This window comes from Arachis hypogaea, chromosome 6 (assembly GCF_003086295.3).
Source record: "Arachis hypogaea cultivar Tifrunner chromosome 6, arahy.Tifrunner.gnm2.J5K5, whole genome shotgun sequence".
NCBI lineage: Eukaryota > Viridiplantae > Streptophyta > Magnoliopsida > Fabales > Fabaceae > Arachis > Arachis hypogaea.
In genome coordinates, this window is record NC_092041.1 from 106,195,647 (window position 1) to 106,221,202 (window position 25,556).

General features: G+C 36.2%; 1 protein-coding gene and 1 long non-coding RNA gene across 2 annotated transcripts; one reads left to right on the plus strand and one right to left on the minus strand.

The window, feature by feature from the left end:
* Positions 1-5,146: 5,146 nt before the first annotated feature.
* LOC112697375 (uncharacterized) lies at positions 5,147-8,366 on the plus strand. Its single transcript, XR_003151210.3, has 2 exons — positions 5,147-5,495; positions 7,719-8,366. It is a non-coding gene; the product is annotated as an uncharacterized lncRNA (long non-coding RNA).
* A 10,559-nt stretch (positions 8,367-18,925) lies between these two features.
* LOC140173743 (uncharacterized) lies at positions 18,926-20,103 on the minus strand. Its single transcript, XM_072198312.1, has 2 exons — positions 19,890-20,103; positions 18,926-19,770 (listed from the first exon to the last, which is right to left on the minus strand). The coding sequence occupies exons 1-2, from the start codon at positions 20,101-20,103 to the stop codon at positions 18,926-18,928; spliced, it is 1,059 nt and encodes a 352-aa protein (XP_072054413.1).
* Positions 20,104-25,556: the final 5,453 nt, after the last annotated feature.

Below are 25,556 nucleotides of genomic sequence, written 5' to 3' on the forward strand. Positions count from 1 at the left end.
CCAATCACGGCGACACAGCTTCCTACGACAGTGACGGATCTTCTACGGCGGCGGTGGAGGTTGTGTCTCTGTAGGGGCTGCAGTGGCTGCGCCGCTGCGGGGCTGCGAGGCTGTGGGGTTGCGGGGAGCTGCGAGGGCTGATGCGGGGGCTGCAGTGACGGCAGAGACTGCGGTGGCTGACAAACCCCAATTTGACGGTTTGTTTTGTATTAAGTTTAGAGTGTTTTGATAACCTTTTGTCACATTTAGCCTATGAATTAGCATGGTTTTGTTATCTCTCCCATATTTGTGCTTAAGTGTAAAAACATGCTTTTTAAGCCTTATTTTGATGAATTCTAGTTCCTCTTTGATTCCATAAGATGCCTTGATGTGTTTGCTAGTAATTCCAGGATTGAAATAGGCTAGGCATGGATCAAAGGAAGCAAGGAAGGAAGCATGCAAGTGGAGAGAAGCACAAAAAGCCAAAGAGTTGATCTCGGCCAAGCACGCGTACGCACACAAGGCGCTCACGCGCACATCGCAAAATTAGCCAGGGACGCGCACGCGTACCGTGTGCGCACGCGTCGTGGTCCGCACGTGATTCTTTTATTGCAACACGTGCCTGGCGATTTTGGAAGGTTTCAGCAACCAACTTTGGCGCCAAAATGCATATAAGAGCCAAGGATTGAAGGGGATTGACACACATTCACATCCATAGACTAATTTTAGATCCTTAGGTAGATATTTTTTGAGTTAGTTACATTTGTAGAGAGAGAAACTCCAACTTCTCTCTAGGATTCATCTTCATTTTCTCAATTCTCAACCATTCCTTGGTGAGATCCATTGCAACTCTCAATTTACTTTGTTCATGTTGTAGATCTTCTTCTCTAATCTCAATTAGTGTTTGTAATTGTTCAATTCTCATAGATCTTAGATTTAACTTTGTTGTTTTGGATTCTATTAATTCATTGAAGATCTCATTTTCATTGTTGTTCATTATTGATTCTTGTTGATTTCTTGTGTTGAATTACTTTGATTCTAAATTTCCTCTCAATTTTACTATGTCTTTCATTCTCGCTCTCCAAGTGTTTGAGAAAATGCCAACTTTAGATATGAAGTAGTATCCCCTCACTTGGCCTAGTAGTTGAGTCATTGGAGACACTTGAATAATGGATGTCAATTGTTGATTAAGAATTGAGAATTGCTAATTGACTTGGAGTGCACTAAAGCTAGACTTTCCTAGAGTAAGACTAGGACTTGTGACTCAAGTTAGTTACTTTTACTTGACTTCCCTCTATAATTAGGGGTTAACTAAGTAAAGCAACACTCCTTTGTCATCACAATTGAAGGAAGCTATAGTGATGGAACTTCCAATGTTCAACCTTGGCCAAAGCTTTTAATATTGATTGATTGTTGTTTTCTTTTATTAGCACTTTTATGCCACACTCTTCAAGCCACAAAAGACCACTTAACCAATAACATGCATCCTTGTAGCATTCCTAGGGAAGAACGACTCGGGACTAATACTCTCGGTTATAGATTGTAGAATTACTTTGATGATGGATTCTGCGTCAGTTTAGACTATACTACGATTGATTACTTGATAATTTCTATACCGGCAAAAATTCATTCGTCAGTGGCTGCAGGGCAAAGAGTTCAAGGGATGAGGGCGAATAGGAGTGGAAATGGAGTGTGAATGGTGTTCGAATGGAGTGTGAATGGAGTGTGAAATGGGTGGTGATAAAATTAGGGTTTTCAATATTTCTGACGAAAAATTTAAATTACAGACGAAAAATCCGTCTGTAATAATTTAATAAAAACGCAGCTTTTTGTCTATTTAATTACAGACAGATTTTCCGTCTGTAACCATTTCTCACTGAAAAAAATTAATTTTTTTGACGGAATTATCGACGGATTCTCTTTTCCGTCTGTAATTTATGCTAATCCATTTTTTTTGTTTTCCGACAAAAAATTCCTCTGAAATTTCCTCTGTATTTCAGTGGGATAAAATCCGTCAAAAATATCCGTCTGTAATAACTAGTTTTCTAGTAGTGACTAATTATTTTTGGTATTATTTTCATTACAATCAAATAATATAATATAACAAAACAAAATCTTAAATTTCTAATAAAATAAAAATATTACAATTTATCAATGTAAACAATGTTGATACTACAATAACATTTAACTTGTAATGTTGATTTAAAATAAAATATTAATTTTTTTATTAATAACTGATATTACTACTAGTTATACTATAATTTTTATTATTCTAAAAATAAAATAATGCATAAAAATACATGAGAAATTAAATATAATTTAGTGTAATATTGGTTTAAATATATGCATGCAAGAAAAAATTTTTTAAAGAATATTAAAGGCATGGGTGTTGAACCCAGATATATAACTAGAAGCATATCATTTTAACCAATTAAACTAATTTGTTTTTTTTTTAAATAAAACTATTTAAAAAAATTTTGTAGGGCGGTGGTTTTATTGTTCTAATAAAACTCCGCCCAGTGGCGGATCCACGGGGGACCTAAGGTGGCCATGGTCCCCCCAAATTTTTTAAAAAAAAATAGTAAATAGTAATAATTAATAATATTAAATTTTTTTATATATAATATTAAAAAAATATAACTTACAAAATTTTATAAATTAAAAAAACTAAAAACTGCATTATGTATTAGATATTTGAATTATTGTTGCTCTTGTTAACAAATAGCCCATTCTAATAATTAATAAAAATGGTTCTATTATACTAGCCCAAGCCCATACTATTAATTAAAGTAACCCTAGTACATTTTTCAAATATTTGTTTCAAACTATCATAGGCATAGCGCCACTTTTCTCTCTCTTTTAGTGATTCCCAAACTTTTGGTCTTCTACTCTTCTCATTCTAATTTTCTTTCCATACCAAAACAAGACATATGAAGAAAAACCATTGAAGAGAAGTGAACAACAAAATATTAACCATTGAATGCACAACAAAGATTCAAAGATGTATATTTCAATTTTTTTTAAGTTAATGACAATGTCAAGTATTATTTACATTATTTATTTAAAATAATTAATTTTTTTTATATTAGTGAGCAAGCAACCGAGCTCCTCATACTGAGTACATCTCTAGATCCTAAAGATGCTTTCAAGTTATTCAGTGTTTGCAACATATGCAATCTTGTAAAGAATTTCTATTCTTTAGATTTTTCTGAGCAAGAAAAGATTCAATTGGATTATGAGTTACAACATTATGAACTTGATGTGGTTAAAGCTCCAGATTTTCAGAATTTGTCTACTCTTGCTGAATTGTGTCAAAAATTGACAGAGACAGGAAAATCAAATCTATATCCTTTAATTGATAGATTAATTCGTCTTGTTTTGACTCTTCCTGTGACAACAGCAACAACTGAACGGGCCTTTTCAGCTATGAAGATTATTAAAACAAGGCTTCGAAACAAGATGGAAGATGAATTTTTAGCAGATTGTATGATTGTATATATTGAAAAGGAAATTGCTTCAAAATTCACTTCAGAGATGATAATTGATGATTTTAGTTCCATGAAGCATCGTCGAGCAAGTTTAAAAATATCAAAATCTTAAAGTATGTAGTTGAACATTGACTTTTATATAATATAATTACTTTTTTGATATATATGCTACAAATCATATTTTGTTAATTTTTTGTTATATTTTATATTTAATTGGCCCCCCTCTTATGAAATTTCTGGTTCCGCCACTGACTCCGCCAATGTAAATGTCTAAAAAAAAATCAAAATTTAAATTGTTTTAAATGAAGTGAATTTTAGAATGGCTTTAAAGCTTTGGTAATACTGAAAAAATTTAGTTAAAATTAAAGTTATATTTTTTATTATTTAACAACACATTTTAATTCGATGACATTTAATTTTAACTAAGTTTTTTAAATATGGCAAAAGTTTTATAATGGTTATAATCAAAGCCACCATAGAATGTACTAAAAAGATATAACAAGGACAAAGTTGAGAAGATGGATACAAATTTTTATTTTAAATTGCTAAATACAAAAATGTCTAAAACCTAAGAGAGAAAAAGAGTTATTTAAATAATTTAATATTTGAAGTGGTTTTTAAAGTTATATTGGCACTTTAATTTAATTTTTAAAAGTTTAATTTACTCAATTTAATTCTTTAACTTAATATTATGCAAGTTAGTCTCTAATTTTGTTTTTATTATAGAATTGTTAATGACAAATATAAATTAAAATAAACTAACGTTTATCACGTTAGACTCTAATAATTATTTGATTTAATAATTAAACTACAAGAAAAAGTGTGTTTTTCGACGTCAAAAATCGACGGTTATTTCTGCCGTCGATAATTTTTGACGGCCTGTTGTCGATATTACTAAAAAAAATAATTAAAAATAAAAATATTAAAATCGACAGTCTAGTCGTCGATATTTTTATAATGCATTAATTTATTTTTCTATTATCGTCATGTTACGGACGAACCAAAAGTCGAAAATAAAATCGACGAATGTGGCGTCTATTTTATTATTTTAAATGTCGACACCTTTGCCGTCGATAAATTTGAACGGTCTAGATGCTTTCTAAAATGGAATGGACGGTCTAAATTTAATCTATATAATAGACGCTATATGTGTTGGTTTTTTTATATTAAAATCGACGTATGTGGCGTCTATTTTATTATTTCAAATATCGACATCTTTGCCGTCGATAAATTTGAACGGTCTTAATTGCTTTCTAAAATGGAATGGACGGTCTAAATTTAATCTATATAATAGACGCTATATGTGTTGGTTTTTTTATATTAAAATCGACGTATATAGCGTCTATTTTGTTATTTCAAATATCAACATTATTGCCGTCGATAAATTTGAACGATCTAGATTGCTTTCTAAAATAGAATGGATGGTCTAAATTTAATCTATATAATAGACGCTATATGTGTTGGTTTTTTTTATATTAAAATCGACGTATATGGCGTCTATTTTATTATTTCAAATATCGACATCTTTGCCGTCGATAAATTTGAACGGTCTTAATTGCTTTCTAAAATGGAATGGACGATGTAAATTTAATCTATAAAATAGACACTATGTGAGTTATTTTTTTAATTAAAATCGACAAATGTGCCGTCGATTTTTACCACTAAAAATGCATGTTTTCGCGTCAACTTCCACTTCCAAAGTTCAGAAATCCAAACTTCCCCAAATCAAGCTAGGTATTCTTCAAGCTAGGTATCCTTTGGTTGATTCGCTTTCGCTTCACCACCGCCTCCGTCTGACACCACCACTGGCGGCCACCATCGCCTACCCTCTCTCTCTTCCTTCTTCTCTTTCTTCCATTTCTCCATTTCTTCGTTCCTGCGTGCGACACTCCTGTTCGTGGAGTCACCCTCTGTCCGCGTCTTCAAGCACCGACAAGCAACCACCAGCGGCGGCGACCTTCTGTGCCACCGCGACATCACCACCACCCCACTGCCTCTCTGTTCTTCTTCCTCCTTTCATCAATGCAGGTTCCCTTCCCCTGTTCCCTGTCTTTCTTTTCTTTATTTTCACTGTTTTTTAATTCTGTTTTTTGAACTTTTGGTTAGGCTTAGGTTTGTTAAAACTTGTGTTTTTGGACTGAAATTGTTGTTAGCTGTATCTTTCTGAAATTACTGAGTTGAATGTTGTTTAGATTGGACTGAAATTTACTGTTTTGAACTCTGCACACCACATGTTTGGAGAAATACCTGAATGGAACACATACTATCATCTTTCTTCAAGTTCTATCTTATTACAAATAAATATTGCTAACTTATTTGTTGATCATTAAAAGTTTTCAAATGAAATGTCATGGCTCGAGTTTTGATTTTATTTAATCTATTTACCTTGATCAATTATATTTTCTGGTACTATTACTACACTGTTTAGTTTTAGATTATGGTGCTTATGGTATTAGTTCAACTTGTTAGCTATATTTCAATGTTTCTGAATTGCATGCATTAATTTATGATTAATAGATAAGATCCATAACAGTGGTCATTAGTGGACTGTTCTCTAGAATTAAACTGTTCTCAAGAGGGTATAATGTATTTATTTTGGCCGAAGTGCTTTCAACCAAATTTTAGGAGTTAGTTTGTACAATCCAAACTTGATGCCAGTTAATGAGATTTTGTGAAGTGCAACTAAATCTCCATAAAGCGCAGATAGATGTAACAACAAATAAGTTAATCTATTTACTTTGATCAATTATATAATATGTTTCTTTAATTTATTTTTTCATTCCAAACTTGAGCCATCTGTAGTTTATAGGCCAGTTTTTGAGAGGCAAATGATCAGAACATGTAGAAGCTAGCTAATAAGCTTTAATAACAATGAAAAAAATTTTATGAGATCTTTTTTAATTAATCATCATTTCAAACTATGTGTACCCTTTTTTCCCTTTATGATTATGTATTTTGATGGAAGTGATTCAAGGCTTCCAATCAGATATCAAGCTTCTCAAGGCTTCCCATTCTTACGTGTTGTTAGTAATTGGCTTCCCTGATGCTTAAGTTTGGTAAGATTCCAAGAATTTTCTTCTGGTTATTATTTGATGAGTGTGTGGTTCAACTTAAATTGCATCTCATATCTGTGGATCTTTATGAAACCGTGTGTTCAACACTACTCAAACTGAATCCTATTCTTAGGTCACTTGTAATTATGTTATTAGGACAACAGCACTGAACCTGTGTTTTACACCAATCTTAACCAAAATTATAAAATATAATATTTAACTTGCCCATGGTTTATAATATATAGTTTTTATATAGGAAATATTATTTTAATTATAATTCAGGGCAATAAAGTCCACAAAATATGTATCATAATACATTATTATTAAGGAAAAAACCCCTTCCTTATGTATGAGCCTCTGGTGTCAAACTCTTGATGGGGTCAGTTTCTTTTAGACAAAATAGTGATGAGCTAATGATATCGATAGATACATTATTATTATTATTATTATTATTATTATTATTATTATTATTATTATTATTATTATTATTATTATTATTATTATTATGGAGACTCAATTCATAAGAAAACGTTACAGTGATGAGACTGAGATGTTTTATTTTAAGTCACTTGGATAGAAGTTTCTGAAGGAAATTTCAAAGAATAAATAATGTACAATATAATGATTACGTATGAATATATATGTAGTAATTTAATTTATAACATACACAAGTTGAATATATATGTAGCAATTTAATTTATAACATACACAAGTTGAATATATATGTAGCAATTTAATTTATAACATACACAAGTTGGTACTAGCTGGATAGAGAGGTTATTAAGACAGATGATATGACTAATAAAAGGGTCCACTTTGGCATGAACACACTTTGATGCAATGCAAGATAAAGATATTGGGTTAGTCTGAGTAGTGTTTCAATTCCTTCCTACTCTTAATAATAATAATGCTTGGAGTAGTATTTCAAAGTCCAACTTTTATTTTTTGCAAAAGCCTTCACTTCTTGCCTTCCATTACCGCTTTTTAATTTTTATTTGGGATTACTCTTCATTATTCGTTAGTGACCCGAATGAAATTACAAAATCATTTTGTTTTTTGCTTTGCCTTATTATGCAATTCATGTATTTTCTATGTTTCAATTGATGCCCAATTTTGGTGAGAAGCCATTATGCTTAGGTTTGCGTCATTTCCCTCATAAAAGAAAAAGCTGTGTGTCATTTACTTGATTGATGCTTAGGTTCCATTTGCTTAAGAATTCAGCAACAAGCTATAATAATTCAATAGGGAAGTTGAACAATATACCGCTAAATATAGAGAGCTTGAAGACCGCTACCAAAGGGAGAAAAGAGAGTGACAACAGACTGTTGAATCCTTGCGTGAGGATCTCAATACCAGTAACTCACAGATGGATCAATTTAGTCATCAATTGAGCAGTTTGGTTGAGTATGTGAGAGCCATGGGTCCTAGTAGTTCTGGATCACGTGTTCCCCCACCTCCTCCTTTTACTTTCCCAAGCTCTCAGAAAAGCACAGCCCCAGCCCCAGTCCCAACCCCAGCCCCAGGTAGAAAACTTCCACCTATTCTGCAGCGATCAGGACAACCACAGAGTTCTCAAAGGGAGGATGATTCTGACGACGATTTTGATGACTCAGATGATTATTTAGACGAGTATGAGTAGGTTATTTAATTACTTTACTTTGAATATTTTGTATTATTAGTAGATTGCAATTTAAACGAATATAAGTCTAAGTTTAGTTATTTATCTTGTCTTGAGTCTTTATGTTAGAGGGTTATTTATTATTTTGATAAGTTTGTAAAATCATTATCTAATATTTAGTATAAATTTTATTTTTATATTTAAAAGTTTATTTGTCTTGTTATCTAATATTCTGTTTAAATTTTATTTTATATTTAAAAGTTTATTTGTATTAACGGTTTACTATTTTTCAAATAGAAAAAAAATTAAAACATATAACTATTAAAATCGACGGCAACGTTGTCGATTTTATTCAAGCTTATCGACGGCTTTAGCGTCGATTTTATTGAACATATTATAGACAACAGTGTTGTTGATTTTATTAAGTTAAATATCGACGGCAATGTTGTCGATTTTATTCAAGCTTATATCGACGGCTTTAGCGTCGATTTTATTAAACATATTATAGACAACAGTGTTGTTGATTTTATTAAGTTAAATATCGACAAAAAGGCTGTCGATTTTATTAAGAATGTAAAATTCTCACACCCATATTACAGACGGAAAGGACGTCGATTTTATTAGATTATTATCGAGGGCTATGAAAGCCGTCAATTTTATTAGCATTTTGAAAAATCGACAAGCTTTATAGCGACCAACTGCGCCGTTTATTTTGCCGTCGAATTTCAATATTATCGACGGCTAAGCTGTCGATTTGGCCGTCGATTTTAACGACGTTTCTTGTAGTATTTTATCCTTTAAAAACTTTAGGTGAAATGAAGTTTAGAATCGAAGTTAAAGCTTGTCTAGTGCCAAAAATCGTAACAATTTTTATGATTTCCAAAATATTAGAGCAAATAAGATACAACTACTGCACTTGTTGCCATCATTCAATGGTTAAGATGGTGAGCCAAATAATATAAACTTAGGTTTATAAAGGGGACAAAGACCATATTGATGTAATATAGTTGCTATCGTGTCCAACACAATTAAAAAAATAAATTATTATTTTTATTTACAATTATTTTAAATGTTAATAAATTAATTTATAAAAAAATAAATTAACTTTATATTCATAAAAAATGACATTTTCTTGATAAAATTACTTTTTAAAAAATCACTAAAAATTTTAAAATTAACATTAATAACTTTGATAATTTTTTTAGGATTTGAACAGTTTTGTTAAGTGAATTTCATCTTTTATAAATATAAAAAGGATTTTATATTTTTGTAAATAGATTTGTCATCGTTTTTAGGGGTGGCAATAGGTAGGATAGAGTAGGGTTTGAATCCAATCTTAATCCTACCCACGGATTGAGAATATCTCAACCCTAATCATACCCGCTCTTAACCTGCGGGTATCTATAACTTGATGATAATTCAAAATATAACTGATTTTTTTCAATGACCAAGGATCTTTTGTATTTAGTGAGAGGTCTTTGATTCAACATCTACTTAAAACATATTTTTATATAAGTATATACATATAGATATATAGAGTGCAGGTTGGTCGAGTAGGGTTGAGTCTCAACCCGCACGAAAACTCTACCTGCACCCTATCCTACCCGCTGCAGATCGAGTTAGCAACCCTACCCGACCGGATGGGGTCAGATTTGATACCCGCGGGTAAGATATATATTGCCACCTCTAATCGTTTTGAATGGTCGTGGATAAAAAAAAATAATTTATCTATAATAAGAATTATGTAAGATCACTCATGACATTAAGACTCAGTTGATGAAAATAAAACGTGAAACTAACATAATGCACGTAAAATCTCAAAAACCTTTTAGTAGGAACCACTATTTTCAAAGGTCGTTTTGGAGTTTAACTATGTTTGTATTAAACAATGCTTTAATAATAAGCTCGAATAATATAAAGCATAGAAATAAATAATAACATCTAGAGTAATAAAATAACTTAAAACATTATTCTTTTGGTGGTTATGTTCTCTTAGAGTAGTACAGGAAATCTATTATGACATTCCTTGATGCATCGTTCAAACTTTTCCATGTTATCTCGATGAAGTATTTTGCATGTTTGAAAACATTCTTTCAAGTTGTTGCAGTTCTCATGACATGTCTTCAAGTTTTTAGATTTTGGGGGATAGAGTTTATTGCATTGTTTGATACACGCATCCAAATTAATTTCGATGTTATATAGATATTGTGATAATTGAGGTGGTGGTGGAGGTTGAACTCGTTTATGAATAGCATCATGGAATTCCGCAAAGGTAGAACAAATAACCAATACAATCATCAACATTGCTAGTGTATTATTTGTGGCAACATTCCTAGCCATAGGTCTTTCTTCTTTTTCAGTTTACACTAGACCAAGTTTTATACAAGTATAAAATGATTTTTAATATTATTATATGTTATGAAAATATTCTTCGTTTATTTGATGTCTCCTCCCAATACTAGGAGTTGTAACTTACCTATATAAATAAATAAAACAAGTGTGTTGTTTTAGAATAATTTGTTCTTTTCGGCTTAATTATAAATTGCCTTTTCAATACAATGAATTCAATAATAAAACCGTCATTATATAGTAATTCTATTAGATTTTTATGTGATAACTTATACGAGATGTATTGGACATTAAACAATGTTAAATATGAAATATAGATTACAAAGAACGGAAAAGGTGTACCTAGACAAATAACGAAAATTTAAATTGATTTGAACGAACTAGCTATGAAGTACGGATATTTCACTAAGTTGTGATGTTCGCATGTTAGATATATTTTGAACACGATATTTATTGATATTCGTCCGACACATGTGTCTATTATGTCTAACTGTATTAATAAAAAATAAAAAATTATTCTCCAGACACGCTTAGATACATACCTAAATATCATCACGTGTCAGCGTATCTAGTCTTATTTTTAACATAAATTCTTAAAATAATTTAGATATAGTATATATTATTATTTATTAAAATAAAAAATATTTTAAATACTTGATATAATTAAAATAAACATTAAAAATAATTAAAAAATTAATTTATATTTTAATATCAATAAAATATTAAAATATCATTATTATTTATCTAAAAAATACTTTATATTATATATATATATATATGTGTGTTCTCGTATCTTATAAAATTTTAAAATTTGTGTATCAATATATTTTGTATCGTGTTCATATAAGTATCCATACATCGTAGCAACGAAGTCTTGGAGTTCAAACATAAATCTTAGTATTTGTAAATTGCAATCGGTAAGGAAAAATACTCATACATAAAGATACTAAAGACATTGAATAGGAACAAACAACACTCAAAATAAATAGGTAAATTTGATGGTGGTTTAATTAAAATTTTGACAATAATTAAAAAAAATATTATTCATATATTATTAAAATTAACTATTAAAATTAGTCATTATATATTTATGTATAAATATATATTATTTAATTTATTTTTAATATATTTTGTACTCTAGAAAGGAGATTAAGACTAAAAATTGAATTTGAGAGGTAAAAACTGAAAGACAAAAATTAAATTTAGTCTTTATATTATGTTTGTCATAAAATAATATATTGAAATGAATTATGTTTCAATATTATTTTTTGTTTAAGATAAAGACTAAGAGATAAATTTAAAATTTAAAAAGTTAAATGAGAATATTTTTAAAAAATATATTATTAAAATTTTAGTCTCTATTTCCAAAAAATTTAGTCTCTTGTATTCCACTTTTTGAAGGTACAAGTAGTATTTGAAAGAGAGATAGAGACAGAGAGAGTGAGACTAAAAGACAGAGATTGAAATAAGTTTCAATATTGTGTTTGGTATAAAGTGGGAGATAGAAACTAAAATAAAAATGAAGCTCTAATTTAATTTGTACAAAATGTAAAATTGGAATTAATTAATTGAAATGAGAATATTTTAGATATAACATATTATTAAAGTTTCATTTTCTGTCTTCAAAATTTTTAATTTCATGTGTCTCCATTTTTTGAAAGTATTGAAATAATGAAATTTTAGGGACGGAGACCAAAAATTTAGTACCAGTTCCTGGACCAACAGTCTCAGCCTCTCAATTTCTGTCCCAGTACCTCAAAACAAATACTACTTAAAGGGACTCAAGTTTTATATTCCGGGACTGAAAATTTAGTTCTAGTATCTGACCACTAAATACAATATTGAGTCTTCAGAAATTTTGTGTTCTTAGAAATTTTAATTCATGTGTCTCTATTTTCTATAATATATGTAATATACATAGAACAATCAGTAAAACGATTAATAATATTGTATTATTTTAAAATTTTTATTTTAATTTATATTATGTATGTGATAATATTTATATAAATTTTAAAATTTAATTTTATTTGTTGAATTTTAATAATAATAAAGGCGCGACGGATATCCACGAGAATAAATTAGAGTTCAAATTTTTATTACCTTTAGATAAAAATAGAATAAAATCTTAGAAATTATTGTAGGGTAGGACGGAATTGGATAGGACAAAAATTTGTCCCTACCCACCCTAATACCAAGTCTTATTGGTCAGATTCAAATTTAGTTGATTTGAGTCAAATTTAATTCAATTCTATTTAGATTCCATCGAATTTAAAATTAAATAATTTTACTTGATTAAATCACTTAGTTGGAATATATTTAACCAAAATTTCGAAAATATAAATACGTAAAGCGAGTGTTTGGTTTTTCAAATGTGATGAAGTAATTATTTTATGTTTTATTTCTCTTGCCGTGAAAATTTAGCATAACGTATAAATAATTTTTCGTTTTAGGCTTTATATAGATCTGTTCGGTAGGGTGGTTACCGGACAGTTCGGATGGATATTTGAGGGGGTGAGAACGCTTCAATCGTGGTCGTGCTGGGTTCGGATCTGCCGGGTAGCCGAGCTCTCGTTGTGGAAGGAAAGAGGGGGTGCCACCTGCAAAGACACTCCGACGCTTTAGTCAGCTAGTATGCAGGTGGGAAATAGGTTAGGTGGAATGTGTGACGTACCTTGGGGGAGGGTAGGACCCTTCCCTTATATACCATGTCAGGTGTGGGTCCCAGGAGGGCGGAGCCCACCTTCTTCGAAACTTTCTTGTACAGCTGTGGTGGCCAGCAGTCCCGGAAGGATGCGCGGGTCGGATAGGTTCGGGTCACCTGATCGTTGAGGTCGGGTGGTGATCAGGTCGGGTAGGCCCAAGTTCTTTCTTGGGCCAGGCCGTAACAGTGCCCCCGATGCATGAGCAACAGCCGTGTGGGCTGTTGGTGACGCGACGTTCTTGACCTCATGTGTTGTCGCCAATTCGGCCGTCCGTGGAGAGGACGTGCCTCTTTCACGCGTGCCTGTTTGTTGCTGGGGTGATTAGTTACCACCTCGTTTTCCGCGCCGAGCATTAAATGCTCATAATGGGTTTAAAACCCTTTATGCAAAGACTGATATGTCCCTCGACTTTCGCGCTCCTTTTGGTGGTGATTTTAAAACTGTTCAGTAGTGCTTTCGGGATTCATTTGGCGATCATCTCTTCCAATTCCAATTCTGCCAACCTCCATCCTCTTCTCCCTTATCAGTTCCAGGGTGTTTGTTGTTACCTTCTTTCCAGATTTTTGCTATCAATACAGGTAACTTCTTTTATCTTTTTGTCATTCTTTTGCTTCTGCCATTACTTCTTTTTGTGCATGCCGTATGTTTATCTTGCATGATGGTTGATCTTAGGTCCTAAGGGGGGGTTGCCATTCTTAGTGTAACTTTGTTTGGGCCTTTTATGTTTTTAACCGTGTTTAGCCTTAGTTGGGGAATAGTGTGGGGGTAGCTTCTGTATTCGCTCCGAGCACCCGACCTCTTAGACTGACTGGATGGTCCCCCCATGTAGGTATGGCTCGCACTGCCTCCCAGGCTTCCCCTTCTCCCGCGGCGTACGACCCCTACGCTTGGGTTATTTCTGATGTAAGGGACTCTCCCAACCAAATGGGCGAGGAGGAGCTCACCGAGTTCCGTCAAAACGAGTATTTATGCGGAGGGACCGACGAGGAGGCCAATTACGACGTCTTCGTCCCGGTTCCTCTGAACGCTTGTACGAGCTCAACTTCCACGCTCCCTGAGTTGCCGATTGGATTTGGTTCTACAAATCCATGTTTACTCAAGTGGGGGTCCGTATACCGTTTTTCGCTTTCCAAATGGCGCTTCTAGGTCGGGTTTCCGTGGCACCGTCGCAGTTGCATCCGAACAGTTGGGTTTTAATCCGCTGTTTCGAGATGGTTTGTAAATATCTCAAGCTGCCGGTGTCTGTAGATGTTTTTTTTTTCTTTTTCAATCTTACAAACCCTTCGAAGGAAGGGAAAAACAAGAAGGGGTTCATGTCCTTCCGGTCTGCCCAAGGTCGGAGGATTTTTGGTCTGTTTGAGGACTCCTATCATGGATTTAAGGATAAATATTTCAAGGTCCGCCCTGTCAAAGGTCGTCATCCCTTTTGGTTGTCGTTGGAGGGGGCACGCCTCATCCCGACTTATTGGAGCTTCGGGGTAGGGTCCAATGCCTTTGTTAAAGTATCCTATAAGGGCATGTCTGCGGTGGACAGGAAGATTGCCGATGTGTTGCTGGCAATCTTTGGGAGGAATCATGTGAATCCTCACCTCCTCATGGGTGACCGGGAGGCCGGTCGGAGCTATATTTGTGAGAAGTCTTTGCTTGCTTTGTCTTTTAGTTTCTTGTTTTTCCTAATAACTCATTGCGACTAACGGACTTCTTTTTCTTTTACAGTGGGAATGTCTGCCGAGATAACGGGTCTCCCTAACTTATTCCAAACCTTCCTATGCGCGAGTGACGACGAGGCGGGCAATGAGAAGTCTGCTGCTCCCCCGGAGGACAAGGCCGCTTCCGAGCAAGGGGCTACGGCCGACGAGACCGGTACCTCGGCTCAGGGTGCCTTGGTTCAAGGTGACAAGGAGGTTCGCGTTTCCCCCTTCCGCGAGGTGGTCGGCACTGGGGGTTCGACGTCCAACCCTTCTGCCGACGACGAGGTGGAGGAGGTACCTAGCCTCAAAAGGAAGAGGAAGATGTCCAGCAGTCCTAAGGGGGTTCTTATTGTGATGGAGAAGAATTTCGACGCCGGGAACTTTATAGATTCTCAGCTGATTCCTGGTACTAAAGAGCACTTTCATGAGTCATCCCTTACCGGACAAGCAAGGTGGATGTATCGTACCCTCTTGCACGGCGCAGTGATAGCTCGGAAAGCCGAGTTTGAGCTGTCTGGGATGGAATCTCTTCGCAGAAGATTGGAGTCTGCTGGAAAGGCTAATAATGAGCTTAAACGTGAAGTTGAGACTCTCCGAGAGCAGCTGACCCGATCTAATGAGAAGCTTGACGCCACCGAGAAGAAAGCTACTGCTGAGGAGAAGAAGGTCGCTACCGCTGAGAAGAAGTTAGAAGAGTCGGACGCTACGGTTTCACATCTTGTTGAGCGCGAGATGACTTTAGAGAGTCAGGTTGGCGCGGCACAAGGGCGTGTGGCCGCGATGGAGAAGGAGAAGCAAGCTGTCGAAGCTGAACTGGCAGCGTTGAAAACAAAGTACAAAGACGTCGTCAAGCAGGGGAAGGGCGCGATCCTGGCAACCGAGGAGGCCCTTAAAGCTCAAGTCAAAGTTGTTGCTCCTGACTTCGATACGTCGGCAATCGGAGTCTTCAAGGTGATCAAAGACGGCAAGATTATTGACGTTCCCAAAAAATGATTCCTTTTGTCCTGTATGAAACTTTTGGTTGGCCGTTTTGGCTTTTGCGAACTGTTGTTTTACTGGGTTGTTTGCCCGTGTTATTATAATCAACACTTTTTTATTCGTCTGGTTATGTAGTCGTTTATATTCACCGTTATTGGTTTGCGATTGTCATTCGTCTTACCGTATTGGTGGTATACCGGCTAAGTTGGTTGAGCCGGGTCGTGGCTTTTCGTATAGCCGTTTCGTATTGTGGTAATTGATGGCCTTCCGGGGTGATCAGTCTTGGGGCCGCGCGTTGTTGTTGAATTGGGAGGTTTTCGCTTGTGTAGTGGAACAAAACAAAAGAGAGAAAAATTTGCACAAGTATATCTTATTCGGGAATTGCGTTAAAGGCCCTAACGAAAAGTACAATTCAGACGCATTAAATACTTAGCTCGATAGATCGGTATGTCGCCTCATGTGCTAGGAGTAAAACCTTCTCAAGTTGCTCGCGTTCCACGTTCTTGGGACTTCTTTGCCATCGAGCCTTTCCAGCTTGAAAGTGCCTTTACCCATCACTTTTTTTGACTCTATAGGGGCCTTCCCAGTTTGCTGTCAGTTTGCCTTCTCCTGGGGTCGGCAAGCTGATGTTGTTGCGCCTTAGGACGAGATCGTTTGGTTCAAACTCTCTTTTGAGCACTTTGGCGTTGTAGCGTAGGGCCACTCTTTGTTTCAGCGCTGTTTTCGTCAGATGGGGCATTTCTCTGGCTTCATCTATCAGGTCCTTCTCCACGGCTTCTCCTACTCCTTTCAGGAGTAGTCGCGGGCTCGGTTCCCCGACCTCTACGGGTATTACTGCGTCTAACCCGTATGTTAGTCGGAAGGGGGTCTCCTTGGTGGAGGTCTGTTCAGTTGTTCGGTAAGACCAGAGGACAGAGGCGAGCTCGTCTGCCCAAGCGCCTTTTTTTATTATCCAGTCGCTTCTTAAGCCCTGACAGGATAATCTTGTTCGCGGACTCCACCTGTCCGTTCGTTTGGGGGTGTTCTACCGAGGAGAACTTCTGTCTTATACCCAGGCCGGTGAGGAACTCCGTGAACTTCTTGTCGGTAAATTGTGTGCCGTTGTCTGAGATAACGATCTCCGGGATCCCGAATCGCGTTATCACCTGTCTCCACATGAATTTCCTGCACTTAGATGAGGATATGCTGGCCAACGGCTCGGCCTCTATCCATTTGGTGTAGTAGTCAATGGCGACTATGAGGTACTTGACTTGTCCGGGGCCAACTGGGAAAGGTCCCAGGAGATCAATTCCCCATTGTGCGAATGGTCGGGAGGCCGTTAACAGGCTTAGCTCTGAGGCCGGTGCCTTGTGAATTGGTGTTCTCTTGACACTTGGTGCATTTTCTGACGAATTCTTTAGAGTCTGCCATCATTGATGGCCAATAGTACCCAACCCGGATTAACTTTCTTGCTAAGGTTTTGCCCCCTATGTGATGTCCGCAGCAGCCTTCATGGACTTCCCTGAGGGCGTAGTCCGTCTGGTTGGGGTGTAAGCATTTCAGTAGGGGCTGGTTGAGCCCTTTCTTGAATAGCTGTCCTTGAATGACCGCGTATTTGGCCGCTTCCCTTCTCAGTTTCGCGGCATCCTTTTCGTCGTCGGGGAGTTTGCCATTTTCTAAGAAGCTGGTGATGGGGTCTAGCCATGAAGAACCTAGCCTTGATAGATGCAGGGTGACCGCCGGCTCCCTCGTCATACCTTGGATGAGAGACCGGTTGCCTTCTCCCGGTTTAGTGCTGGCCAATTTTGATAGGAGATCTGTCCGTGTGTTCCTTTCTCTGGGCACGTGGTGGACCATGACCTCCTTAAACTTTTGGCTCAGATCCTTGACTTTTTCTAAGTACTTTTGTAATAATGAGTCTCTGGCTTGATAGCTCCCGTTTACTTGGGAGGTGACAACCTGCGAATCGCTGCATATTTCCAGCCTTGTTGCTCCGACTTCCGCTGCTAGGGTTAAGCCCCCTATGAGGGCTTCGTATTCTACCTGGTTGTTCGAGACGGGGAATTCGAACCTAATCGACTGCTCGTATACAACTCCAGCTGGGCTTTCCAGGATGATCCCGACGCCCCCAGAGGCCTGGTGGGAGGCTCCGTCCACGTGGAGCTTCCATCGTGCGCTCGTTTCTTCAGTTGGATCTCCCGTTACTTCTACTAGAAAATCTGCCATTGCTTGTGCCTTGATTGCTTGCCGGGGCTCGTACCGTATGTCATATTGGGAAAGTTCGATGGACCAAGTCATCATCCTTCCCGCCAGGTCGGGTTTTTGGAGCACTTGTCGGATCCCTTGGTCCGTTCTTACGATGATCCGGTAACTTTGGAAGTATTGTTTTAACCTCCGTGAAGAGGTCAAGAGTGCTAGAGCTAGCTTTTCCAGTTTGCTGTACCTTAGTTCTGCCCCTTGTAGGGCTCTGCTCATGAAATAGACCGGTTGTTGAGCCCTCCCTTCTTCTCTTACCAGAACCCCGGCCAGGGCTTCTCCTGTTATGGCGAGGTATAGGTACAGCGGCACCCCGACCTTTGGCTTTCCGAGAACTGGGGGTGCCGCCAGGATTTTCTTGAAATGTCTAAAAGCTTCCTCGCACGCGGGCGTCCACTCGAACACTATCCCTTTCTTCATGAGATTAAAGAAAGGCAGGGTCTTTGCTGCCGAGGCTTCGAGAAAACGGGATAACGAGGTCAGTCGTCCTGCCAATCTCCGGACGTCCTTGATACAACCCGGGCTCTTCATCTGGAGGATCGCTTGGCATTTCTCCGGGTTAGCTTCTACCCCTCTTTGGGTTATCATGAATCCTAGGAACTTTCCAGCTTTCATAGCGAAGGCACATTTGAGGGGATTGAGTCTCATGCCATGTTGTCGGAGAGAGGCGAATACATTTGCTAGGTCACTCAGGAGGTCATCAGGTCGCATTGTCTTTGCAAGGATGTCGTCCACATAGACCTCCACAGTATTGCCTATGAGGTCATGGAATATCTTGTTCATCAGCCTCTAGTATGTTGCTCCTGCATTTTTTAGCCCGAATGGCATCACCTTATGGATCCACGGACCCATCGTCGGTAACAAACTTCATGACTAGAAGCTTCGTGTTGATTATCGCTTCAACATCATTGATCGTCCTCCTCCCGAAGATGATGTTGTAGGCTGTGGAATCTCGGAGAACCACGAATTCGGCCATTGCTGATCTTCGGCCTTGTGCCTGTCCCACAGAGATCGGCAAGGATATTACTCCGTCTGGCTTGATGAAGTGGTCGCCTAATCCGATGACCCCGTGTTGGTGCGATGATAAGTCGGTGTCCCTTAATCCTAGAGCGTCGAAGACATTGCGAAACATGATGTTCGAGTCTGCCCCCGTGTCGACAAGGATCTGTTTGACGAGGCCGGTTCCCACCCTGGCCGTGATGACCATAGGTGGGTTTTCGGGTGCCTCGTCGAACCATTGGTCCTCGGGGCCAAAGGAGACGCATGGGGGCTTCTTGGAACTTCGCATCGGGGCAGAGGAGACCGCCAGGATTTTGGCGTCTTTCCTGTGAGCTGACCTAGACCTCGGCGCGGTGTTTTTGGCGGTTACCACGTTTATCACCGTGAGACCGTGGTCTTTGTCTTCTGGCTCTTGTCGCCGCTTCGTCGCTCGGGTCTTGGCCTCTTCACTGTCTTGGTCTCGTTGCCGTTTCCTCGGCTCCCGTAAGAGATGGGAGAATTCAAAGAGTTTGCCATCTCTTATTGCTTGCTCTAATGCATCCCTCAGGTCAAAGTAGTCTTGTGTTTGGTGTCCATAGCCCTTGTGGTAGTCACAGTAGAGGCTCTTGTTCCCCCCTGTACGGTCCTTGAGTGGTCGGGGCTTCGACAAGATCCCTCTCTCGGCTATTTGCTGGTAAACTTCCACGATGGGAAGAGTGAGTGGAGTGTAGTTGGTGAACTTTCCGATCTGGCGAAACGGTCTGTGTGCCTTGGTCGGCCTCCCTCCTTGGCTTGTTCTTTGTGTCTCTCCCCATTACCCTGTTGCCTAGGTTGATTGTAGCCGGAGTGCCGTTTATTGGCGGCCACGACCTGGCTGACTTCTTCGTCATTTATGTATTCCTTGGCCACCGTTTGGATTTCGTGCATCGTCCAAACCGGTTTCGTGGTAAGGTGTTTTCGGAAGTCCTCGTTCAGGAGGCCGTTCGTCAGGCAAAGGCTGGCCACCGAGTCGGTTAGGCCGTCAATTTCCATGCATTCGTCGTTAAAGCGATCCAGGTATTTTCTGGTCGGCTCTCCGGGTCTTTGGGTTATCCCGAGCAGGTTGATCGGGTGTTTTGCCTTTGCTATTCACATTGTGAACTGGGCCAAGAAGGTACGGCTAATGTCCGAAAATCCATAGATGGATCCCTGCGGGAGGCCGTTAAACCATCGGATCGCGGGTCTGGCAAGGGTGACCGGGAAGGCCTGGCATCTCACCTCATCCCCTACTCCCTCCAGATTCATTCTAGCCTCGAAAGTCATGAGGTGTTCCAGAGGGTCTTGGGTTCCATCGTACCTCATGTCCGTTGATTTGTCGAAGTGCTTCGGCAACCGGACCTCAAGGATGGACCGATGGAACGGGGTGGCGCCCATTATCACGGGTTGCCGCGTCCTCACAGGCCTTCCTTCCCCGCCTTCGCAATCTCGTCCCGTGTGGTACGTTTTCCTACCTCGGGAGTAGATTATTGTGTCGTTTCGTCTTCTCGGAATGGGAGAGTCTTCTCGGGTGCTTTCCGCTTCCGTTCTGGAAGCGGAGGCGTGCTGGGGGTGACTCCGGTGGGAATCTCTCTCCCGGCTCTCTGGGGACGAGGAGTAGGTAGGATCGGTGGTCTGTCGATTGTGCTCCTGATCAGCTAGTTGTCGTTCCAGGTTCTGGACTCTGTGGCGTAACTCCTGCATTATTCGGGCGCTGTCACCGCCAGTTCCTCCGAAAGGTCGCGTCTCTTGTGTCCTTGTGCGCGGTTCGATACGCTGCCGAGGGGACCTTCGTCGCCCTCCCGGTGAAGCAACGGAGGCTGCCGCCTCTGCGCCGGCTGCTCGGCCTTGGTCTCCGAGGCCCGGCACAACTTCCATAACAGGTCTCCACAGACGGCGCCAATGTTCGGTAGGGCGGTTACCGGACAGTTCGGGTGGATATTTGAGGGGGTGAGAACGCTTCAATCGTGGTCGTGCTGGGTTCGGATCTGCCGGGTAGCCGAGCTCTTGTTGTGGAAGGAAAGAGGGGGTGCCACCTGCAAAGACACTCCGACGCTCTAGTCAGCTAGTATGCAGGTGGGGAATAGGTTAGGTGGAATGTGTGACGTACCTTGGGGGAGGATAGGACCCTTCCCTTATATACCATGTCAGGTGTGGGTCCCAGGAGGCGGAGCCCACCTTCTTCGAAACTTCCTTGTACAGCTGTGGTGGCCAGCTGTCCCGGAAAGATATGCAGGTCGGATAGGTTCGGGTCACCTGATCGTTGAGGTCGGGTGGTGATCGGGTCGGGTAGGCCCAAATTCTTTTTTGGGCCAAGCCAGGCCGTAACAAGATCCGATTTTATTGTGGTGCGAAATAATAAAGTATCATAAAGTTTAAAGTCAGACATGTATAACAAAAATAGATCTAATTAATATTTAAAGTCGAATTTAGATTGAGATAAATATGATTTTAAATCGATTATGAGAACTTTTTTAATTAGAGTGATAATTACGATAATAAATCATGTAATATAATTTTAGAATAAATTTAAATAATTTAATTAACAATTTATATACTATGATTACATAATTTATCCCAAATTATTGATTTACAGTTCATTTCATTTCGCTTAAATTTGATTTAAATGAATTTAATTCTTTACTCTTTTTTTTAACACATTTTAGGACTACTTTTTATAGATATGAGAATCAAACTAATCGAACTATTAAGTCATTTGATTAATGATTTAATTAATGAATTATGAGTTGAATCGACGATTGATTTGATTATATTTATATAAAATTTATTGTTTTTATTTTCATAAAATATCTATTTGTTAATTTTATTTTGTAGTAAGTTATTAACTATTATTTTTAGGTTTTAATAACTCATTAGTTAGTTCATATTTGTTGTACTCTTTAAGAATTTTAAAAAAATAAAGATCATAATTATAGAAATAAAAAATGTATTATATTTAATATAAAAAATCTTTTTTTCTTATTTTTGTAAATATGATTTAGTTTTACTTATATAATATATTTAATAAAAAACATTATTTGTTATAACAAATAACAATTTACTCTAGTTTGAGTGAGTTTTGTTAAATTTGACTAAATTGATTCCTATGATTTTATTGAATAAATTATTTATCCGGTTTAAATAATGACCAACTTCGATTTGGTGATTATGGTTGAATTCTCGATTCAAACGACCCGACAATACAAGATTGATAACTGCTATGGTATAATATAAAATAAAATGACAATTAATAAAATGACAATTACACTGTGTTTGTTTATGGACATGAAATATTTAAAAAAAATATAAAAATATAAAATTGTATTTAGCATATGAGATATAAATAAAAATAATATTTAAAAATATTAAATTAATATATTTTATGTCTGTTCTTATATGAAAGACATAAAGATATTAATAAAAAAATTATTTATTTTTTATTTTTTATTATTTATGTTAATTTTTATAATTTTATTTTATATTATTATATTTTTTTAAATTTTTGAATGAAAAAAAAGAATAAATTAAATTTTTATAATGTGTTTTAGTTTATTACTGAACAAAATCTAAGAACACTGATTTTTGCATCTTTGTCTGCATTTGTTTACAAGCCGGAATATACTGAGACAGAAACACATAAATATAAAATCGTGTTTAACAGATAAGACATAAACATAAACATTATGTTTAGAGACATTGAATTAGAATATTTTGTGTCCATTTTAATAAAAAGGACACAAAAATACTAACAAGAGACTCAATTTATTTTTTATTTTTTTATCATTTTTGTTCATTTTTTATTATTATATTTTTCTCTCCTAATTTTTTTAATGAAAAAATGAGAATAAATTATAAATTTTTTATAATTTGTTTTAATTTATCAATAAACAAAATACAAAAATACTAATTTTTGTATCTATGTCTTTTATTTTTTTTCTTAGTCCTTTCTCAGAACTAAACACAGTTTTGGATCCTTAAAAATTTTGATCTTGGACTAACTCATCCTTAAAAAAAAAAAGATGCTAATTAGGTCCTCTACGATAACAAATAGTAGACATATATAACCTAGGAATAGATTCAAAAATTTTGATACAGAGGAGCCAAATTTTAGATGATTTTTTTATTATATTTTTCATTCCATAAAAATAATTAACATATAGTGATTTGAGTTGATTTTTCAAAAGATTTATCTATATATCTATAAATTATAATTTTTTTTTACAATTTTATTTTTAATATGACAGCTACACAAAAAAACATAAAAATATCAATAGTACATTACAAAATTATAAAATACTAATAATTTATAGCGTATTTAGTTAAAAAATTATCACATCTCTTATTAATTAAAATTAATTCTTTTAAAAATTTAAAAATAAATTATAAATTATTAATTATTTGAAAGATACTGTATTTTTTTTAAAATACAAGATATAAAATATTTTTATAAATTGTTTTTTAACAATATAACTTTAGAAAAAAATAAATATTTTTTACAAGAAAATAAATCCAAAATACAAATATGATTATCAAAATATAACTAAGTCATTATTAATATTCTATATAATAATATAAATGTTAAATATGTTAATATAAAAAAGCAAACGAATTTAAAAAAGAATATAGATATAAAAATTATTATATAAAAATTAATTTAAAGATACAAAGACTTCAGGATATGGTATTAAATTGATTAAGTGAAAAATATTAGTGAGTTAAACAATTAAAACATAAATTTATCATATAGTAAAATAATACATATAAAATTACTAAATTACATAATATTTTTTTTTAAGCACATATCTCACATATATAAGTATAATTTTTTTAAATTTTGGGGGAGAGGAGGTTAAGGCCACTACTCACGTCCTTTTAAGTTCGTTCCTGATATAATCTTTTGTTAATTAATAGTGTAAAACAAAATAGAACTGTTCACGTATTTCATTGCTACCACATATGCATAGAAACGATACAGTTTTAGATAATGAATCATTTATTATTTTTAATTTTTTTTACACCCTTTATTAATTATTTTTTATTTATCATAAATTCTACTAAAATATGTGAAGTTATGTTTCAAAAATTATTATTTATGTAATATTAGAATAATTATCAGTATATATAAACATCACAGTTAAATTTTAATTGATAAATTAATGAAAAGATATTACATATTCACTATTTACTATTATAAAAAACTAAAGAATAGTCGTACGCCAGAAAAATTAACTAAGTCCCTGATTCCTAAAATTGTTAGATATATACCATATACGTCTCTAGTCCAGGTTTAGCTGGTTAACCAAACACTCTTTCTTTTACGTGGAAGTGATCAGTGTGACGTGTCAGGTTATATGCTACACGTCACTTTCAGGACACATTGGTCCCTGCACACGTAACCAAAACGACGTCATTTTGGTGCTTCTTCAAATGATATCGTTTTGAGTGCGACAGGTTAGTCCCCAACCTTTCTGATGGAAGTGTTACAAAACGACAACGTTGTGAATGGGGACCTAGTATAAAAATGCACGTCCGTTCCCCATATTTTACAAGATAATCCTTCATCTTTCTCAACCTCATTAACGTTGACTAAAGTCTGTAATGGTGGTTTGATGGAGTTGATGGCGACTGACTGATGACGGTGGTGTGTCATGCATATCGTCATTGTTGGAGGTAAGTTTACTAATTTTTTTTTGAATTAATTTGGAGGAGAAGATTGCGAACATGCATGTCATGTGTAGAGTAGATAAAAAATAACGTGTTGCTGGTGTAGGTTAAGTTAGAGTTGTAAATTGATTTAGATTGTGTCGTTTCATAATAACATTAACAATGTCAGTATTTACAAATTGGATTATGTTTTAATGCTCTTGTAATGTGTTCGTTGCTTGTTGTAGTTATGATAGATTTTTATTTTCTTATATTTAGATGAGTAAAGACGTGGTATCCGTATTTCACTACGATAGAAGCTTTGTTAGAGATAACAAAAGGGTACTTGTGTACATTAATGGAAAAGTAACAAAGTTTCTCCCAATGGACATTGTCTTAATATGTTTCTTTGACCTAAAGAAACTGTTTTTGGATTTAGATTACCATGACTACAAGGCAATATTTTAGTATGGTCCTATTTCTGCTAACCTGAAATTCAGTCTTCACCCAATTCACGGAGACAAAAAAATTAGAGCTTTGCAAAAGAACAAGATGCTAAATGAAGATACTGACAAATTTTACATCTATTTTGACCATCCTATCATGGAAGATACGAAGTTCATTGACGACGATGATGATATTAGTATTGAGGAGGTGAATGTGAAAGAAGTTAGTGTAAAAGATGATGGACTTGACAATGATGCCGATGTTGAGAGTTCAAATAGCGATGATGGGTATGAGCCGACAAAAGATGCATTGTACAAACCCCTACCTTTTTGGATATGATTTTTTCGATTTATGTGAAGGGGAAGAGTCTGTCGGAGCTA